Source organism: Heterocephalus glaber, unplaced genomic scaffold, assembly GCF_053883595.1.
Source record: "Heterocephalus glaber isolate CG9 unplaced genomic scaffold, H.glaber_assembly_v1.0 deba00001497, whole genome shotgun sequence".
Lineage (NCBI taxonomy): Eukaryota > Metazoa > Chordata > Mammalia > Rodentia > Bathyergidae > Heterocephalus > Heterocephalus glaber.
In genome coordinates, this window is record NW_028258320.1 from 42932068 (window position 1) to 42952618 (window position 20551).

The 20551-nt window shown below is 37.8% G+C and overlaps 1 protein-coding gene across 4 annotated transcripts in view; it reads right to left on the bottom strand.

Moving 5' to 3' along the window:
* The window catches only part of Myof (myoferlin), a 142020-nt gene that overhangs the window by 63334 nt on the left and 58135 nt on the right, over positions 1-20551 (bottom strand). For 3 of the 4 annotated variants that reach the window (XR_015440363.1, XM_004838518.4, XM_087184926.1), the window contains 7 exons: positions 19679-19761; positions 17457-17495; positions 13957-14081; positions 12682-12798; positions 4404-4581; positions 3959-4083; positions 384-490 (listed from right to left, as the gene is read on the bottom strand). Coding sequence is in view for 3 of the 4 variants with exons in the window: in XM_004838518.4 (XP_004838575.1) it covers positions 384-490; positions 3959-4083; positions 4404-4581; positions 12682-12798; positions 13957-14081; positions 17457-17495; positions 19679-19761 (774 nt within the window). In the remaining variant the exon portion in view is untranslated. The remainder of the gene's footprint in view (positions 1-383; positions 491-3958; positions 4084-4403; positions 4582-12681; positions 12799-13956; positions 14082-17456; positions 17496-19678; positions 19762-20551) is intronic. The other variant, XM_004838519.4, reaches the window with a different exon arrangement.

The following is a 20551-nucleotide window of genomic DNA, read 5'->3' on the forward strand; positions in this document are numbered from 1 at the left end:
AGACCCCATTCCCTGTAGGATCCAACAGTCATCTTCAAGACAGTGGACACCCATGGGATGCTGAGAAGAGGAAGCACCAGCCTACTTCCTCCTTTCCTGCCTCCTTATCCCACCCCACTTCACCCCAGGCAGCCCTGGGTCTGCTTCCTGGAGTGGAGCCTTAGCCTTTGGAGTCTACTTTAGCATTGGCACCAAATCAGAAAGCAGAGTTTTTCCTGACTGTGATTCAGAGACTCCTCCTAGTGAGGGCCTTTTAAGAAGTCCAAACAGTTCAAATTCATTTTTCAAACAAATACTTGACATGATTCTAGAGACTCTTTCAGTCTGAATTAAGGGAGGAGGGCAAGGCTGGGAATGCTGAAATGAAAATAAGATCACTGTACCTTGTGTCTTCTATAACTTCATCTATCAGCTTCAGCCACAATTTGGCCAACTGGTTTTCAGGAATTTTACCTTGTATCCCTGATTTTAGAGCCTCTATGTTCATTTGCTGAAGAATTTGGAAAGAGAGGAAATAAATGGTAATTGTGCATTATACCATTATACCTGGCAAAGGTTTCACTTTTACTGCTGAGGAAACAAACAAATAAAAATGAAAAGACTTAATTATAGAAAATCTAGAGGACTTTTTACATTTAATAATACTATACCTTAGCACTATTTATTTTTTCAAGTTGTAATAAATACTAATATGTTTAGGCAATAGAACAACTATATATAGTTTGAGATTTGAAACCTTGTAAATATTTTGTATATTCAACAATAAATACAAAACAACCAGCCAAGACAGGGGAGGGAACCCTGAAACAGAATACAAACAAAAACAAAATGGACTTAATTATATTTCTTTTTTTTAGCTTTAAAATTTTTTTTATTAGTACTTTTGCAGAACATGCAGTTTACTGTCATCTTGGGGAGTGGGTACCTGTACATATTATAGCTAGTTTCTTTCTTTAAAAAAGTCCCCTTCCCCTTTCCTCCTCCTCTAATTCCTCTATCCCGATTTTCATTCTTTTTTCATTTTATTAATCTTAGCTCATGCTGTGGCACATAATGTTTACATTCATTGAAGTTATTAGGTTCCTATACATGGCATATCTTTATTCTACTTATTTCCCCAGCCCTTCCTCCTCACCCCTCACCCTTGTTTCCTTAGACCACTTCCCTATTACAAGAGGTACTCTTCCACGCATCCTTTATTATTCTTTGTTTTTACTTTGCCTCACTCAAATGAGCAATACCATATTTAAGCTTATGTGTCTCATCTATTTTACTCAACATTATATTTTCCAGGTGCATCCATTTTCCTATAAATATTTCAAATTTATCATTCTTTATAGCCAAGTAGTATTCCATCATATACAGATGCCACATTTTCTTTATCCAATTGTCTGCTTTTGGGTATACAGGCTGCTTCCATGATTTAGCGGTTACGAACTATGCTGCTATAAACATTGGTATGCATGTTTCAATGTAGTATGATGACTTAAACTCTTCGGGGAAGACATGTACCAGGAGAATAACTGGGTCATATGGAATCTCTGATTTCAGTTACCATATTTTCCAGAGTAATCTTAGTATTGTTTTAATCTGCATTTCTCTAATGGACAGAGATGTTGAACATTTTTCATATATTTGTTGACTATTTGTATTTCTTCCTCTGTGAATTGTCTGTTCATTTTTCTTGTCCTTTTTTTTTTTTTTTTTGGAAATAAGGTCTTGCTATGTAGTTCAAGCTGGCCTCGAACTCATTATGTAGCCCACACTGGCTCCAAATTATGGCAATCCTCCTGCCTCAGCCTCCTGAATGCTGGGATCACTGTCATGCACAACCACACCCAGCTCTTGCTCATTTCTTGACAAGCCCTTTAATTTTAGGTGGTTTGATTTTTTAGAGTTTTTTTATATATTCTAGATAGCAGCTAATTATATTTTAGATAAATAAATAATATAATTACATTGAACTAACCCAAGTAACATCTGAGCATAATATTTTGACTATACATCCTTAGTCAAAAGGCAATGATAATCATAAACACATGGTTGTTTATGATTAAACTAGAAGGCTTGTTTTTCACAGTGGTTTATAAGAATTTTTAAGTTTGACAATGAGTGACCATATTGAGGATAATGGAGACCAGGTTTCTCCCAGAAGAAGGAAGTAGGAAAAACTTGAATAAGTCTCTGCTATTGGGCTGGAATTGGAAATATTTTTATAAACTAATGGCCTTTAGTATATTGATAGATATAGAAATAAATGCACATATTTATGTGTGTACCTGTGTGTGCAAGTTTGTTTGCTGACACAGCCTAGAAACAATGATGTATCAGCAGCAGTGAGCACTTCTGTGCCCAAATTTTGTTTTTTAAATGCCATCTCCTACTGAAGGAACCAGGGCTCCTTTGAGAAATGGTGGTTCCTGGGTGAGGCAGAGGAAAGTACAAGATAAGCCTAGATCATATTGTTGTGTCATATTGGCATTTGCCAACGGAGGTTGAGGGAGGGCCCACCATGAGTATTCAAAGTCTTGGCCATAGAAAGCCACCTTCCTTTCAAGCTTAGCATGGAATGAGGGCAGTTTGACCAATGGAGAGAAAGCTGATAAGAACTGAAAAAAGCTGAAAAATATTCAAAACATAATTGGAAAAGAGATGCGACTAATTCTCCATCAATTTTCTTGAGAAGGAAATTTAGAAATTAATATTATAACTACATTGCAAATCAATTGCAACTTCTCTGTATGAAAAATTATATTTAATTTAATTGTACATTTATCCTTCAATATTGTCTTTATAATATAAAATATTATTTTTAGATTTTTCTATAGCATCTTAGATCAAGTATGACCCTGTATGTCTTGGTTCAGTCCTGGCAAAATTTAGATCTTAGAAAAAGTCAACATTAATAACATTTAAATGTTTTTATTTTTATTGACACACATCAATTGTACCTTAATGGGGTTCAGTGTGATGATATATATATATTGCATCACTTATATCCCAACAACCCTTTTTCTAGCAGGCCTCTCTGATACCTGACATTAATATAATATGGAAATCAAAACACTAATACCAGATAGATTTTATTCACACCTGATAGGGATAATTTACTATTGTTTATTTAATCAGGAATACCCTAAACATATTTCCTTTCTCCTCACTAATCTAGTTGAGCGATATCAACATGATGGACAATATCAACAAGACAGGTATCCTATGCAGTTCCACCAGTAGAAAGCAGCCCCTAACCACCAAACAAGGGAAGTTCTTCACTGTAGCAAGAGTAGAAAATCTCAGATACTGGTTACTCTAAGCCACCTCTTATCATAGTGGAGATTTTTTTTACAGCACTAACAGCAAAACTCTAAGAGTTCCATATTGCTGTAGGAATAAAGCACTCTCCATATACAAATTATGGCAGAAACTATGAATCCCCTCTTCTCTCTGTCCCCACCTTTTGCATCCTCTATTCTTCCACATAAGAAAACTTTTATCTAGGCAGATGCCTGCTCGGGAATAATATTGCATTTTACAACTTCTTTGTGATTAAATGTGGCTGTATGAATGGATTCTGGCCAATTGAAAGTGAATAGAAATAGAGAATTTTTCTCCTGGGTCTTTCTTATCGTGAGGCCTGTGTCACCTTTTTCCACTCTTTTTCCTTCCATCTTGCTGGAAGTTGGGTGTAGTGGTAAGTGGCCTCTACCAGGCAAACAATGGTGGCTCCTTACTTAAAGCAGAGCAGTGAGGGGCAAAGTGGTCCCCCACTGAAGCACTATGCTAGCTTTGGTCCACATACTTCAGCTGTCACTACAGAAATGGCTCTTAGCTTGTTGACCACTGTATTTTGAGGTCTTGTGTTATAGTGGGATAGCATGTATTTTAACTGATACATAATTTATTCTGGTGAAAACCAAATAGAAAAATGGAAAAAGAAATGTAAGGAAGATAAACTTACCAGCCTCTCTGCCATAACTAGGAGAGTGTTCACTGCATCCAGGCGATGACTAATATCCTCCCAGTATGAAGTCAGGGTAACAACTGGCTTTGTGTGGGCCCAGGGTAAGTAGTAATAGTAGTTCCCTGGTATGGAACATCAGGAGTCAGTGAACACTGGACACTTAGACAACAAGTTTATTAAAGAGATGTGAAGAGTGAACTACTTAGTAATGTATATGCTTGTAGAATGGTTTGGGGTAGGCTGTTCTGTAATTTTATTCAATTAAGCAACAAAGGAATAAGTAGTTCTTTTCCATTCAGTATTGTGAAAATCTCTCTTCCACTTGTTTCTTCCATCTAACAATATGCTGGGGATAATGGCTGCCAGAGGGAGAAGACAGTGCATGCAAAAGTGCACCCACTTATAAGTACACATAGGAGAGAATGGTCTATGTCAATCTTACCATCAAAAACAGCACGGCTATATTGAGTTGTTGATGCCAAAGGCTTGCAGGTCATGTCAAACTTGTTGCCATAGTTCCCAATGCTGACCTCAAACTGAATGGCCTCACCCACATCCTGCAACATGGTGGCTGAATGGAACACGGCAGAAAGACAGTACTTCCGCCTTCGCTGATATTTCTATAAAGGATGAGTAGACATAAAGAACAGAAAAATCCCTTTGGTCCTTATTTACACATGGATTTCTAGCAGATGAGATTATAAATCTAATTAATTGGTGCTGAACTAAATGCAAGTGGTTGCCTTTGTACTCACGCAAGTGGGAAAAGACAGATGTTGACTGCATTGCTGACTGAAACAGAGGGCAAAAAAATGAAAGTACAAATGTGTATCTGTAAGTCACTGCTTAAACAAATTATGTTATAGACATGTAACAGAATGAAAGTGCAAAATGACTTAAGCAGATCTATATATGCAAATATTCAAAAATTTTTATTTTACTTTCCTAGTATTATTTTGTGGTTTTGGAGATCAAACTCTGGGCCTTGTGCATCCTAAGGCAAGAGCTCTATGGCTGAGCTTCACCTTTGGCCCCCCAAAATGGTGTATTTTAAGTGAATTTATTAAATATATTTTTAGTTAGGGCATATGCATGAAGAAGGTATGGAATAAAAGGACTCAGATTGTTAATATGTATATTGGAGAAGGTAGAGAGACTATGGCAAATGCTTTTTTCTAACTTATACGTGCTTAATTTTTTTAATTGCTTAAGTATTCACTTTCTAATCAGAAAAAGATTTTAACATCAAATTTAAAAATAAGTGAAATTAGGTCTCCTTCCTTCCCTTTTTCTTTTTATCACTGGTTTACTGAGGGTATGTGTGTCTGAGGGAGTTGAAGATAAGGCTCCAAATAACCTTGCTGAGTGTCTATCATCTTAGCAGAAATGACCTTGAGCCCTTCAGTCCTTTAAGGGCATGAATGCAGAAAATCTCTTGAATCCATGTCCTGCCTTAAATCTTTGCTCAGATGGCATTTCTCCTTTTTCTTGGACCATATTCCCACTGACCTTCAGGTCCTTTGCCTTCTGTAGTCAAACAGACATGCAATAGTTTAAGTAGCTGCATTTTATTATATGCTAGGCATTCTACCACTTAATATTGTCCACACAGAGGACCTGTTCTGGAACCCTGGCAGTATCTAGTCTCTGCGCACACTTGCCCGGGTAGGAGGTGAGACCATTGGTGTTCATCACAGTAGCCACATTGCTTACTGGCTAACTTACAAGACCCATAAATAATTACATTCAAATTACATGACATATTTCTCACCAGAGAAGCTTTAATTCAAAAGCCCCTAGAAAAGCACTCGAGCTCTATACTCTTCTGTTTGAAACTAGTGGTCGTAGAGTCATCAAATTTTGGCATATAATGACTTTGTTGTATTTTCTTTCCATTGTTACCTCACTACCAATTTTGCAGCACAATCTAGCAATAAAATAGTGATGCCTTTCACCTCCAGAATCTTAATAAAAATTATTTTTTATGACTATCATGCTGAGTGAAATTAGCCAGACATAGAAAGATGAACATGTTTTCTTTCATATGTGAAAACTAACAAATGACAGAACAAAAAAAAAGATGAACTGAAAAAAAAAAGATGAACTTAGGGGCCAGGGATTTAGCTCAGTGGCACCCCGGCCGGCCTCGCAAGCACAAGGTTACGAGTTCTATCCTAGTACCAAACAAACCAAAAAAAAAAAGGAAAACAAATGCAAGGTCCTGAGTTCCATCCCTGGTACCAAAACAAAACAAAACAAAATAACAAAGATGAACTGAAAATAGAAGGTGGACTATTAGGGAAGGAGGCAAGGATGGGGGAGGAAGCAGGGCAAGAGAGAGTAGGAGAAAGGGTAGATACAATTGCAACATGCTATATGCATGCATGAAAATGTCAGAGTGAAACCCATAAATCTGTACACTTAATGATTGAATAATTATAATAAAAGTAATACTTGATCCTCGGAGGATGCTTATTAACTAATTATCCTCTCATTTACTGTCCATCCATGCTATGGTTCTTATTCAATAAAATGATTCATAGCTATGGGAGGACTTTCAGACTCAGATGAGGGAGGAAAGTGGTCACATATTTATAGAAGTACTCAGTTAAGCATTTCAAAAACTTTTGAAAACACTGTGGCAAAGATAACACATTTTATCATTTTGGGTATACAATTCAATGGCATTAAGTACATTCACATTGCTGTGGTACCATCACCAAGTGTCATCAACAGAACTCTTTTATCTTGCAAAAGTGACACTCTATACTCATTAAATACTAACTCCCCACTTCCCTCCCCCAACTCTTGGCAACCACCATTCTACTTTCTGTCTCTATCAATTTGACTATTCTAAGTACCCCACTTAAGTGGAATCATGCAGTATTTGTCTTTTTGTGTCTGGTTTAATTTACTTAGTAAATCTTTGGTATCACCCATATTGTAGCGTGTGTCAGAATTTCCTCCTTTTTCCAGGCCAAATAACATTCTATAATAGTAACATAGCTCATTTTGTTTATCCATTCATCCACTGATGGACACTTAGGGTTGCTTTCACCTTTTAGCTGATGTGAATAACACTGCTTTGAACATGGTTATACAAAGAGCAGAGTCCCTGCTTCCAATTCTTTTGGGTCTATCCTCAGAGGTGGAATTACTGTATCACATGGTGACTCTGTTTTTAATTTTCTGAAAACTCTTCCAAGAATTTCTGACTATGAATAGCCCGTAGTCTTGTAGGCACAGGAAGAGAAAGAAGCAATCCCCTGGACATTTCATCATTACAAAGGCTTCATTTTGGTCAAAGGAATTTTTGACATGTTATAAAAAAAAATCTCCAATAACATTTTGTCAGAAAACTCTCTCAGTATCAATCTTTTTTGGAGGACTTTCTAAAACATTGGTTTGCAACCTTAGCTGCACACTGACTCACACAAGGAGCAGTAAGTTGGGCACTGTGAGTTTAAAAGCTTCCCTACATTGGTCCAGCCTCACTTTGGTAGAGAGTCACTTGGGTGACTCAAGCTACTTGTCAAGAGCTCTGTTCAACGACTCAAAAGTAAACCCTGGTTTAGGAGAGCTGTGGAAGTTTTGGGTTTTCATCTGGGTTGTGTAAGAATTAAAAAGTAGGAAGTTATTTGTATTAGTCAGAATACATATATATACATATACATACAGTATAACTTCTTCTTTGTAAACCACTTAGGATGATATAAGAAAAGGGAAGGAGCTAAAAATAAGAAACATAATTTGGGATCTGAGTCAGGCCCCAGAAGAAAATGATCAGCATTTAAACCACCAATTAAGCCAGGGGCTGCAGAGAACAGAGAAAGTTCGTGAGGTGGCTCAGGGGAGGGGTAGGGACACTGCCTCTGGCTGGGCCTTTTCTGCCCTGCAAACCTCCACATGAGCCAGGATTTCATTAGAACTTCCTCCATGTTACCATACAACACTTGCACAATCTTCCACAGAAGCCCTGATAAGATCCTCACCCTGGAGAGGCTGAACTTTGAAAAGAATATTTCGGGTTTCTGGCCATTACACAACTCCTAGCAGACTGGTGCACACTGTGAGCATGCAGCTAAAGGTGGAGCACCCCACAGACCACACTGCAAGGCCAGGCTCCAGGACCAGCTTGCCATCTGCTCACCTGCCCCAGAGCCCCATTGTACTAGATTAGGGCAGCTGAGAATTCTGCCCGTCCCCAGCTCTTTCCCACTTCCTCTGTGCCCTCAGGCTACAGAGGAGGCAAGAGGAAGGAACAGTAAACATCATTTAGAGAAATTATGATCCCCAGTGTTTATTCTGGGCCCTCCCTTAGGTGCCTTGGGGCAAAACTGCCTATAACAGTAAATTATAATGTACTCACACACACACAGAGGGATGTTTCTTTGCTGGGGCAGAAATGGGCTCTCCCGATTTTCAGTGATCAGTGGACATTGTAGATGAGGTAACACAGGTAGAATTTCAGAAGTAAATTTGGGGAAGGAGATGAGATTTTGTCAAGCAGGATACTGACACAGGGTAACAGTTCTTGAAAGAGGTTGTGGGCACACAGGCATAGGACATTAAAGGTCAGTGACAAGGAAGATATGCGCCAAAGAAAGTTGCCCAACTTGTCTCCTTTGGTGTGTTTACTGAAGGTGACTGAAACTAGTAGAGCTGATGGAAGAATCAGAACCTGCTCTTTCAAGTGGTATTTATTGAGGGCAACCAAAAAGTGGTCACAGAGAGGTTCCAGTTGAGAAGGGACAAGAATTCAGGTTCATAAAATGCTCCCAGAACATGTTAGGTCCCACACAAGAAGACTGAGAAGGAGGACAGGGAGAACATAATTCAAGAAGAGATCTCTGATCATGGGGGCAAAAAACAGTCCCCTGTGGCAGGACAGAGGTTTCAGAAGCCAGGAGGTGGGTTTGCAACACCTGGTCCTTTCTTCTCCTCCTGGTTCCTTCTGTGGAAGTGCCCAGGCCAGGCTCTGCTGTCCCTCCTGCCTGCTGTCCCTCCAAGCTGGAATAAGGCTACCTCTGCTCTAGGGAGAAGGGGGAGCGCTGGGCTATAAGGCACCTATGTTGCATTTTTCTTGCAGCCATTTGAGCTCCTCCAAAAATTCGTTATTTGCATATGGTCCAGGACATGGGACCTTTGTAAGATGGACAAAGGTCACAGTCATATTCTACTCACTCACTCCTGGAAGATGGCATAAATATACTTATCTCACTTTTCTCTGGGGCTCCTTACTTGCTTCTGGTATTGATAGATCCTTAGAATCTCAGCTCCTCTTCCATCTTTTAATGCTGTTAAAAGCATTTGTTTCACTTCATTTTTCTATTTCATTTTGGTTTTTATGAAACTTATTACACAAGCTATTTAGTTGGCTGTATTTCATTATCAGGAACAAATAAAACAAGTTCTGTTTTACATACCAGTTAATAAAATGTTCTTCTTTTATTCTGTGGACATATATTGTGGGCAATATATATTATTTGCTATCTTACTTTTTGCTTTTTTTTTTTTTACTAAATGAATAAAGCAAACTTCTTTGCCTGTGTGTTTATTATTTTCAGTAAAGGTAACTAATTTGATTTTTGCATTTCTATTATTAAAGGGCTTATGTTTTATATTTTGTTGGGTTACTTCTTTCCATTCTTTCTTGATAGTTGTTTTTTTTTGTTTTGTTTTGTTTTTAAAGGAGCCTGGACTTAACTTATATTTTGATGATGAGCAAATTAAACAGGCATAGTATGGTGGAATGTCTGTCCATCATGACATTTCTTTTAACCCTCAATTCCAACTGACATAATTAAGAGTCAAGTCCAATCTGTAATTACTCAAGTCTAGAATCATCATGCCATTGCTGTGTATTTCCTTGGAGACCAGTAGGTGAATTCCAGGCATCCTCTTAGATCCTGGCAATAAATATCATATAAGCACCCCCATTCTTCCCTCTCCTCTTTTTCCTTTTCCTGAATATTTCCTCAAGGTCTATTGTGACTCCTGGGTTTTTTATAGAATTGAGAGTCTTCTGGAGTGGACAGACATTGGCTGGGATCTTTTTGACTGGGGGTTCTGTTGCTTTTGGTTTTATCTCTTTAACAAGTAAAAAGCAGTACTAAATGGATTGGCCTTACATGATCTCACAGCATAAACCCCTGAAATCTGCCTATAAATGCTCTTTTTGATTTATAGCCTATCTTGCAGGATTCAGTTTGAAAGGCAAAATAAGTCCAGCACTCTAAGTCTTCAGCTGTTTAATCCTTTTTGCTATTGTATTATGATAGACTTATCATTTTTATCTTAGTAAATTTGGGCTGCTATCACAAAAACGCAAGTTGATAACTTATAAATAAGTATTTATCATAGCTCTAGAGACTGGGAAACCCCAAGATCTGGGTGTCAGCAGATGTGATGATGATGAGAGCTGTTTTCTAGCTATGTACTCACTTGGTAGAAGGTGCAAAGAGGCTCTCTGGAGCCCCTCAAGGCCTCACCTCATAAAACCATCACGGGGGGGGGGGGTTAGGTCTTAACATAAGAATTTTAGGGGAACACAAACATTCAGATCATGCCACTTTGGAGGGAATTTGTTCCTGAGATAAGAGCAACTCTCAAAATTCAAGAGTATCATAATATTCTATCATTTTCCCATGAACTATAACAAAGTAACTGAAAATTTGGGGGCGGGGGAGGTCTCTTTTACATCCTAATTGCTGCGCCAGTGTGGGGAAGAGTGAGCCACAAAGCCTCACTCTCACTGGTCTGCTCACCTCATGGTTGGCTAGGTGCACTCACTAGCAGTCCCATGCATGCCTCTTAGAGCATCTGCTTTAAACTTCCCCCTTAGCTAAACCACTTCTCACTACACACCAAGAAACTTTGGGATGACTCAAGAGTAGTCAAACCCTTACTGTTATATCCAAGAATGACATCCTGGTACTAACTGGGTAATGATATAGTTTATCAGCAAGGGGGGTATGAGGATTAGGGTGGTGAAGCCAAACTTGATAATTTATTGAGTTATCCCCCAATACATTATTGTAAAACTTGGCCTTCATATCCACTTTTGTAAGAAGGTAGCCCAGCAAAGCTCAAATAAACAACCTAATCAAAAAAGCCACCCTAAGACTTTTAAAGTTGGTACACTAATGTGTAAAAACTGGAAAAGCTGCTGTGTGAAAAGCCATAAGCAATTTCTGATTCTAGAAGCAGCAACAGGAGTTCACATTCAAGGCTTCGTTTTAGAAAAAGTTTCCGATGCATTCCTAATAATAAAGGAAAGTAAACACATACCATACCATAATTCTTTCACAATTTAAATAACCTGAATTGAACAGTTCTATTTGGTAACATAAGACTTTTAGGGCATGTTTGAGCCAGGAATATGTTGCAATACATGAGGGAAGAGATGTTTCTTTCCCTTTGTAAAGTTAGGCTGACCCTACTGTTTGTTCCTGGGGTGATATAATGTGAAAGGTAGACAGAGGCAATCTCAGGAGGAATGTGGAGCACATCATTTCTTTCTAATGGAAGAGACAAGAGATGGGAGTTGGTGTCACTCAGGAGCGAGACTATGGATGTTTCAAACATGCTGGAAGACTGAAGAATCTAGAACATACTACTTTGGATAGTAACCTAATGTAATTGTCTTCTTGGAAGCCAATAGCAAAGCCGCATTGTTCTGGAGGAGAAGGGAGAGTTTCCTCTAGGAGTGGATATTTACCATCAATCATCCCTAAAATGGGCAGATTTTGTAACAGGTAGACATTAGACTACCAGAAGGAAGAAAGCAGCTCTTAGATGGATGATAACTCCTGGCAATTGGATCTGGGATGAAGGAAGATGAGCTCAGTCTGGAGAAGAGGAGAACCTAGCCCCACCACAAGAAGACACACTGAAATAAGAAGGCTATTGTGAGAGACTCAGAGCTCTTGGGCTCACAGAATAGGCATAGTTAGAAGCTACTTTGTGTTATCCATTTCACTGTTTCCCTACTTCTGTCCCAGAGCTGGAAGTTTTTAAAAGTTGCTGGTTGATTTCCCCATTATGAGTGCAAAGGAGAGAAAGCCCTGCCTTGTGCCAGAATGGAAGATAAAAGCAGCCCAAGGACTGGAAGTGATTTGGAACCAGCTGGAGAAGGCCTGAGCAGAGAAGTGTCAGCGAGTGGGTTGTTCTTGTAAATAACCCAGATTTGTGAGACCCAACAGCATACACTTGGAATTCTTGGAAGTAGGGAAGTAAACCTGGAAAACTTCCTGTCTTCAAGGAGAAAGGGAGGCTCAGTGCAATTATAACATGGGTCATAAGTAAACATGCCCTTAAAGCTATAAAGCCTGACATATACCAGCTACTTGTGAAAATAGGAATAACTAGTAATAATAAGAATAATTACTTGTAACTTTGAGTGGCAGCTTCTATGGTTAACTCCTCAGAGCGCCCAAGTCCAGTTAGCAAATAGGGTATTCAGTTCTTACCAGTTTTTGGTAGGGTGTTAACGTTTCAAAGAATGAAACCAGTCTCATCACACACACAGTGCTGTTGTAGACATATCAAGAAGTTGTTGGAGGCATTTATTAGAAGGCAACTCTTTCACTGCTACCTCTTCGTCCCTGGATGTTCCCTTTGGGTCTGCTTGCTCAAACAGTTAGTGGACAGCCATCTTACGCTCAATCCTTTAAAGTGCCCTTTTGCCTGCCATGCATGGCTCACCCTCTAACAGTTACCTCCACAACCAGCAGGTCGTCATTCGAAATGGGCTCAAGCTTCTTATCTGGTGGTGTCTTTTCAAGCAAAGTGCTTAATTCAACCAAGATCCTGCCTCTGTAGGCAACTCCTTCTCCCTGAAAGGCAAGAAAAGTACAGGATTATTCCTCTAGGCATGGAAAATAGCAAAAAGAATTCTGTCTCTTCAGACTAATACTGCTACAAAAATTTTCTGTTTCCCATGATCCTACAAAATGAATCAGTGAGTAACCTTTATAGCTAGATTCAGGTCTTTGATATCTGAATGAAAAGCCATCTCCTCTACAAAGGATCCCAAAGTGCACTGTTGGGTGCTACAACAGAAAGGGATCTTAGCCATGATGAAAATCAACTTCTAGATCTGGCAGTGTTTTCCAGAGGTAGGGAGGTGGAAGTGAATGGGGATCTAAGACTCTCTCATCTTAACTTTAGCAGAGCACCTCTGGATCTGTTAACTTGGCTCCTTTTTCTCCTCTTCTTGGAGTAAGGAGGTTTCCATGCTGGCAGCCATAGCAAATTCAGAGAAGACAGGAAATAAAGAAGGAAGATGTTCTGGGTACAGTGGAGCATGATGAGGAAAAGAATTTTTTCCTCCCACCATACTCATCAGTGTTGACATTAGAATCTTCTGGAAAGGAAGGGAGGCCCCAGTTCCACAGCTGTCTTCTGCTTTTCCCTTTCAAAGGCTTTTCTCTCTTGTTTAGTCCCTTTCCTGGGTCTTGGGAGATAACTAAAAGAGATCTGCCTTCTACTGTAATGGAAAGAGCATTTCTCATCTCTGTGCTCCTGGTGTGCTCATATATGAAATTAAAGGGTTGGATCAGATCAGGAATAGCAAAGTGTTTCAGCAGGTATATCAGTGCCAATTGTTTGGTAAATTTCTGGAACATGATATGGAAAAGAATTCCAAGGAATTGAACCCAGGTCTGGGCAAGAACCCTACTGCTAGGCAAGAACTCTACTGTTAAGCTACACTCCAGCCCAGCTTTAATTATTGATGCTTTCCCTAAGTGTAAAAGTTGAAGAGAGAAAATGCCATTTACCATCACCAAATTAGATAATCTCCAGAATCTTTTTCTATTTTTGCACCCTGAGACTCAAGGAGACTTCTAGCCTTTGACACTTGATCAGTAGTATGATAGGTCTGGAAATGAATTAGGAGGATGTCCCTAAATATAATACTTAATTATCATCATTATAAGAAGAAATCACATTCACCAATACTCATTAATAACAACTTTAATTGAAAAACCAACCTTTCCAGTATTTAGGTCATCGTAGGGATCTGGGAATCCTGTGTACTCTCTAGGACTTCCATAAAGGTTCAGATAACAAGGTCCAAATGTTGGAACAAAACCCACCTCTGTTTCTCCTGTATTTGCTGAGAAATAAACATCATCATTGAATTTTAGGCTTTTAATATTGAACTTATTGAAATAAATATTAGTTATTAGCTAGTTAGATGAGATGATTTTCCTCCATTTTGTGAGTTAGTTGTATTAGTGTAAATTATAAGCACTCGTGAGACTTTCCATATTTCCCCTTTATTACTGGTAAAAATATATGATAAAAACATTTTAGGTGTATTTTGGTTAAATTTATTCTTTAAAAAGATAATACTATTTAAATGAAAGAATAACGAGATTTTTCAAGTTGACCTTCACATTTTTTGCAAGTTTATAATTGGTATTAAACACTTTATTGGCAATTGGAGTAAGAGATTATATTGTTTTGAGACATCATTTAAATGATATATCAGATTAATTTTATTTGTCCCCAAAAGATATATAATTTAACCTCAAGTAGTATAAATCTGGCAGGTGCTATTAAAATATACATTTTATATGTGGAAACAAACTACCTGCCTATGGTTATAGAGCCATATGACAATCAGAAGTGATAAGGACATTACCATTCATTGCTTTCTATCTCTGATGACCAACTGGTAAACTCTACTTGGACTCATCAATGAAAGGCACTGAGGACAGTGTAAGGAAATAGCAATATTAAGAAGAAACTGTGTCGAGGGAACGTAAGATCTGACTTTGATAGTCTGAATGGCTTCCATATGGAAAAAAAATGGCCTTATCTCCAAAAAGCAGAGTGAAGAACACTGCTGGAGATACATGGAAGCCAATTTTGATTCATTCAGTGTAAAGAAGAGCTTTCTATGAATTACAGATGCTAAATAATGGGACACATTACATTAGGCATAATCAAAAGACACTTTAAGATAGATACTTCAGCCTGTCTTTCAGGACTTTGTCAAGATAATTTTTGCTATGAATATGAAGTTGACCAGAGCACTTCTACAACCTTTTCAAACTTTAGCCCTTTTTTTTTTTTTCTTTTTTCTTGCAGGGGATCGAACTTAGGACCTTGCGCTTGCGAGGCTGGCACCGGAACCACTGAGCTAACTCCCCAGACCAAACTTTAGTCTTAAAACTAAGGGTGAAAGGTAAATGTGGAGTAGCAGATAAGTAGCATGAATATTAATACACAATTGACCTAACCATATAGACATGTACTTCACAATCATTTTCATGATGTGAAGCTCCCTGTGCGTCTAAATGAGAGTGTGCACTTGGAGAAGGAGATAAAAACATTGGACAGTGGATGAAATTAGTTAGCCAGAAATCTCAGTGAAGAGAGCAAGAGAAAAAAAAACATTTAAATTAAGATACAGAAAAGTAATCCAGAACAGCCTAGCGGTGAACCACCACCACTAAGGCAAAACTTTTCACATCAGTTTAAAACTCTCTTGTGACTTACATAGGGACCAGTATTGTTCCCAGCAGAGATTCCTCTGAGTCATTTATCAGATTCCAGACAATTGGGTCGGATGAAACGAAGCTATTATATCTGATTATATAAATTGGTTTGGCTTCATTCAGTCTGTTCTATGGAACACTGCAAAATTGACTAATCATTAAGAAGTAGAATTTAGGATTCTTTCTTTGTGCTAAAATATTTGATATGGGGGAGGGATATTAGGTAGGAAAAAAGGATTAAAGTAGAAACTCAGGAAAAGAAGTAATTTTAGAAGTTCAATTACAGAATGTTTACGTTAGAATGGACGTTCTAGCTAGTGTACCTAGTTGTGTCACATTGTGGATGGGGAAACTGAAGCCCCCAGTAGAGAGGTGACTTGTCAAAGATCCCACAAGTTGGTAGATTTAGGCTCAGACCTTGAGAGACAAAGTTCAGACAAGGTTGCTTTTCACTACACCATCCATTCCTCTGATCCATTTCTACCTCATCTCCGCCTGGTTCCATGGGCAACTGTGTTGTTGGTCATTAGTATTTGCCTTTCATTAAAGATCCCCAGGGATTAAAACACAAATTGCTTATTATTATAATCCACTGTCTGGACTCAGATACTAAAGGATTAATTCTTTTTGTCCAATCAAATCTCTTTTACAGCTTAAAAGGCATAAAATGCCCTTTGATTTGTTTAGTTGGGTGTTAACACGAAGAACTCTCCTTCCATATGCTCATGTCTCAACATGGTCTCCTGGGAAAACCTATTCTCTCACAAGATGTGTGTCTTTCTTTCTCCAAACATTTGGAACCCATTTTATTTACAGTTGTTACATCAAACTTCCCAATGTCCTTGCTGAATAGGCAACACAAAATAAAATGTCTTTAGTCAGACCATCAAGGTTTCCTCTAATCCAGTGACAATCCACTTTTGAAAACATTATCTCCATGCCTCCCTCACTTCTTTGAACTCCTTGGTATTTTGGACTTCTATAAATTACTTTACATTTTAGTTTTTAGAACCTCAAATAGCTGGTTATCTCTGTGACTAGAGTACAAAATCCTTCCACAGGGGTGACAGGATTTAAGTATGTTTTATTTTGATTTCCTAAATACTCAGTACTGGTTCTACCATAGAATATCATTACATAAATATTTATTAATTGGTTGAACAAAATAATGCATTTCCAAATCTGCCATGTTTGTCACAAACCTAAGGACTACTTTGTATTTATATAAAGTCTGATAATAAGATAATGAGAATGATTTTTTTAAAACAAGAATTGGGCATTTACAATTATGGAAAGATGATTACATCACCTTTTATTTGCACATAGCTTGAGAGTTTGCAAAGCTTTTCAATACGCGCTATCTCTTATCCCACCACAACCCTGGGCAATTATCATGGCATATTTATTTGGCAAAGGTTCTCTCTATATCTCAGAATCCTCATCTACTGGGGAAACAATAACATCTGTCTCAGGAGAACTGTGATGGTCACAATAAGCAAACTTGCAAAAAATGCCGAGTGCTGTACAAACCAAAGTACATGAGATGATGCTTCATATATGAGAGCTGAACTTCAGGGCAAAAAGTGGAAAATGCTCATATCTTACAATCTAGATATCCATGCTGAAAGTGAGAGAAAGGTACTTCATACATTTCAGAACAATTGATTTAGTGCTTCATATCTCTACTTACTGAACATTAAAAAATAATAATCTCTACATCACACAAAGAACTATTTGCAATGAAATTGGATGGTGTGCTTCCAAGTAAAAACTTTAATCATGTAGCAAGGGCTTGTTAGTATGTTTGTTTTAAGCTTAGCTATGCAGAACAAACATACAATGTGCATAAAAATTATAACTCTTGCAAAACTATTTGTGAGATAGCAAAATGTCAAAAAAAGATTCTAGAGGCAATCAATTAATATATTCTTAGTAAGATAACAGATAGGAAGCTCTAATAGACAGCAAAATTACAAAGCATAAACCTGTATACGATGCAGCCCCAGTTCCCGAAGATGAGAAATCTATATAGTAAAAATATGATTGGTTAAAAACAAGAGAAACATGAGCAGTATACAACAGACACTGAAAAGTTAATCAAATCTCGTGCTAGGTAAGTGGTTTAGCAACACCAGAAAAGTTCAAAATTTAGACCCAAATCACATGACCCTTTTGTAATGGGTTAATGTAAAATGGCTCAAAACTTTGTGACAATTGACAGCACCATCACACAAGTAACCCAAATTTGTCAGCCCCAAGTAACCAGGTATGTAACTGAGAAAAGCTAACTTTCCACAGCCAAAGGAGGCCTAGTGAAGTTGCCAACACTCCACACTTTCAGTAAAACATTTACTTGTTTTGTGGCTGACTTACTTGGGACTGAGGCCAGAAAACCCAAGTTAATTTAGTCTGAAGCCGTGTAAGCAAATGCTTGTAGTTATTCATACATTATTTCATTTAAAGCATGGTTTGTTTCTTTTGAGGGGGATGACAGCTCATTGTTATTCTGCAATCCTGTAACAGACTGCCTGCTTTGAAGTCTCAGAGACAGGGAATCAAAATGATTGTAACAACCTCTGGTTTTAGTTCTTATGCATGTTATCATCCTATCACTAAGTTAAATACTTACACAAATTATTTTGAATAATTATCTTTATATTATATGAATTATAGTTGTATCTTTATATTAAATGAATTCCTAATAATAATAAGTGGATTTTTTACACCCTCCATATAGTTCTAGCATGATTTTTTGTTGTGGTGCAGGAATCAGGCATAACATGATTTTTAATTCCTCTACTGGTTCTCTTTGTGATTTAGTCTTTATGCTTATATCTGGATTGCTCACTCAGTAAGAAGAGGCTACTAATATTATTTATGGGCATTAAATCACATGCATGGGTTTTGGATATTTTCTGTGCATTCAGATGAGTCTAGACTACATTTGAAGAACCCTTAGTTTTCTGTCGGTTACACAACTACAAAGTATACAAGCTAATATCTGGCTCTCCTACCCTTCTTTTTCCTCTTTCATTTCCAATATCTAGTTGTGGAACTTTTATATTGTAATGAGTGATGATACTTATACTCCATTCAGAAATTGGGCTATGGGTTTAAGAAAAACAAAATAAGTAGTATTTACACTACAATAGCCATATAAGTATTGTTCTCTGTACAGAAAAGGAAAGGGTTGAGGTTACATTCCCTTCATTACACCTCCAGTATCATGTTCCCTGTGCCACTCAGTAGAAAATGTTCAAATGGAATCTTTTTCTTAACTTCTACCATTTGCTTAAAATAATGTTATAGGTGGCTTTATATTTGAACTATACCTTTACTGTTCACTTCTTTGTTTTTCTATGCATTTATAATTGCCTGTCTGTTTAGCTTCTTGAGATAGAAACATATCTTCTTTGCCATATGTCTAATCTTCCAGGTTCTTATTCATACTATTGTTTGGATTAACACTATTCTAAAAAAAAATCTATAAAGTCATCTTTTAAGTGAAGATAAGAGGAAACTTGAATTTCTCAAGATAAAAGTTTGTCTCAAATTCTCTCCCTTTACTCAGTATATTTGATCTATTGGCAATTACAAGAATTTTTGCTTTGGTAACAAAACATAAGATGCTTGTATTAATGTGTTAATATTACATTTTCTTCTTATCATCTTAACTTCTTTCCTTCATTATTTACTGCAATTTCTGATAAATCCACAGACCTATAATGCCAGACACAGATATTTCTCCAGTTTGCAAAACAATGAAAAGAAAATGTATTGGTTTTCAGTACCTGTTAAAATGAAAACAAAATGCACATTACATAGTTCATTGGCATCTGGTCTCTTTATTCTTATCAAGGGAAACAGCTGAGAGGGGAATATTTCTTTATGTTTGGGAAGATTTGTGTCAATACCATTCTAAGAAAGTAAGGTGTTAGCACTCTGTATTGACAATACAAAAATTTATAAAATAGCTACTGGCAAAGAAGTTTTAGATGTAAGCAGGAAAGCTAAAATTGGTAAACTGTTAGTTGCTTCTATTTTTAATTATTTTGCTGGCATCACCAAAACATCACTGAAATGGTTCACTAGGTTCCTCCCATTTGCCTTTTAAGAAACTAAGGCTATTGCCAGGTGTCTTCCCAAGTTTATATTTTCTCTGCAAGTTTCGTATCCTGTCTTGTTCTAGACCTGCTGAGCGACTCACCTTCTACTTCTCCACCAGAGGCAGCAATTTTAGAGAGGTATAGGTATGTTGTTCCAACTACATCATTTTTGGTAAGACGGTCCCTGTGTAAAAGAACAGGTTAAGCCTCTGACTCTGAAGATACATCTTCATTTCAACAATGACAAAGATAGAGCTGGAAAATACCACAGACCTTAGAAATCATCCTGATTAGGACTTTATTGTTCTCAAAATCACCTGGAAACTTCCTACCCTTATCTCCAAGGACTTCCAAGTTAAACAAGTCTCTCTGTGCATTCTAATCTACACTATTGTATTGAGGAGGGAAGATGAGGTAAGGTTAGAAAAAACCCCACATTTGTAGTAACAACAGGTAATTGGAAGACAGCTCAATCAGCAATCAGCCTACTGCAGAACGTATAGTTCACAGCCATCACCCAAGCTAAATCCTGAGGGTCTCTGAGACCCCAGAGCACTTTTAATATATAGCCTGAGGTTTTAAAGTGCCTTAACACTTTTTTTTTCTGTGTTACTGGGGATAGACCTCACACATTCTAGACCAGTGAAACTCTTCCACCGAGCTACAGCCCCAGACTGTAAAACTTTTTACACTAAAGAAAGGAATATTTTGTCCTCATTGCCCAACTATGGTTCTCAATTAATGGTGATGTGGTCATAAAACAAGATCAGACCTATTCTTCTTCTCCCAACATGTCCTCTTGCCATAACATGGCAGTCAAGTACATTTGTTCAAAGGAGAAAGTATGGAAACAGCTGGGAGGGTGACAGCCTACTAGCTCTCTAACCATCCAAGTGGCTTGGGCAAGTTGCTTGACCTCTCTCAGCCTCAGCATCCTCCTCTGTAAAGTGAAGCTAACAGTAGTTCCTACTTTA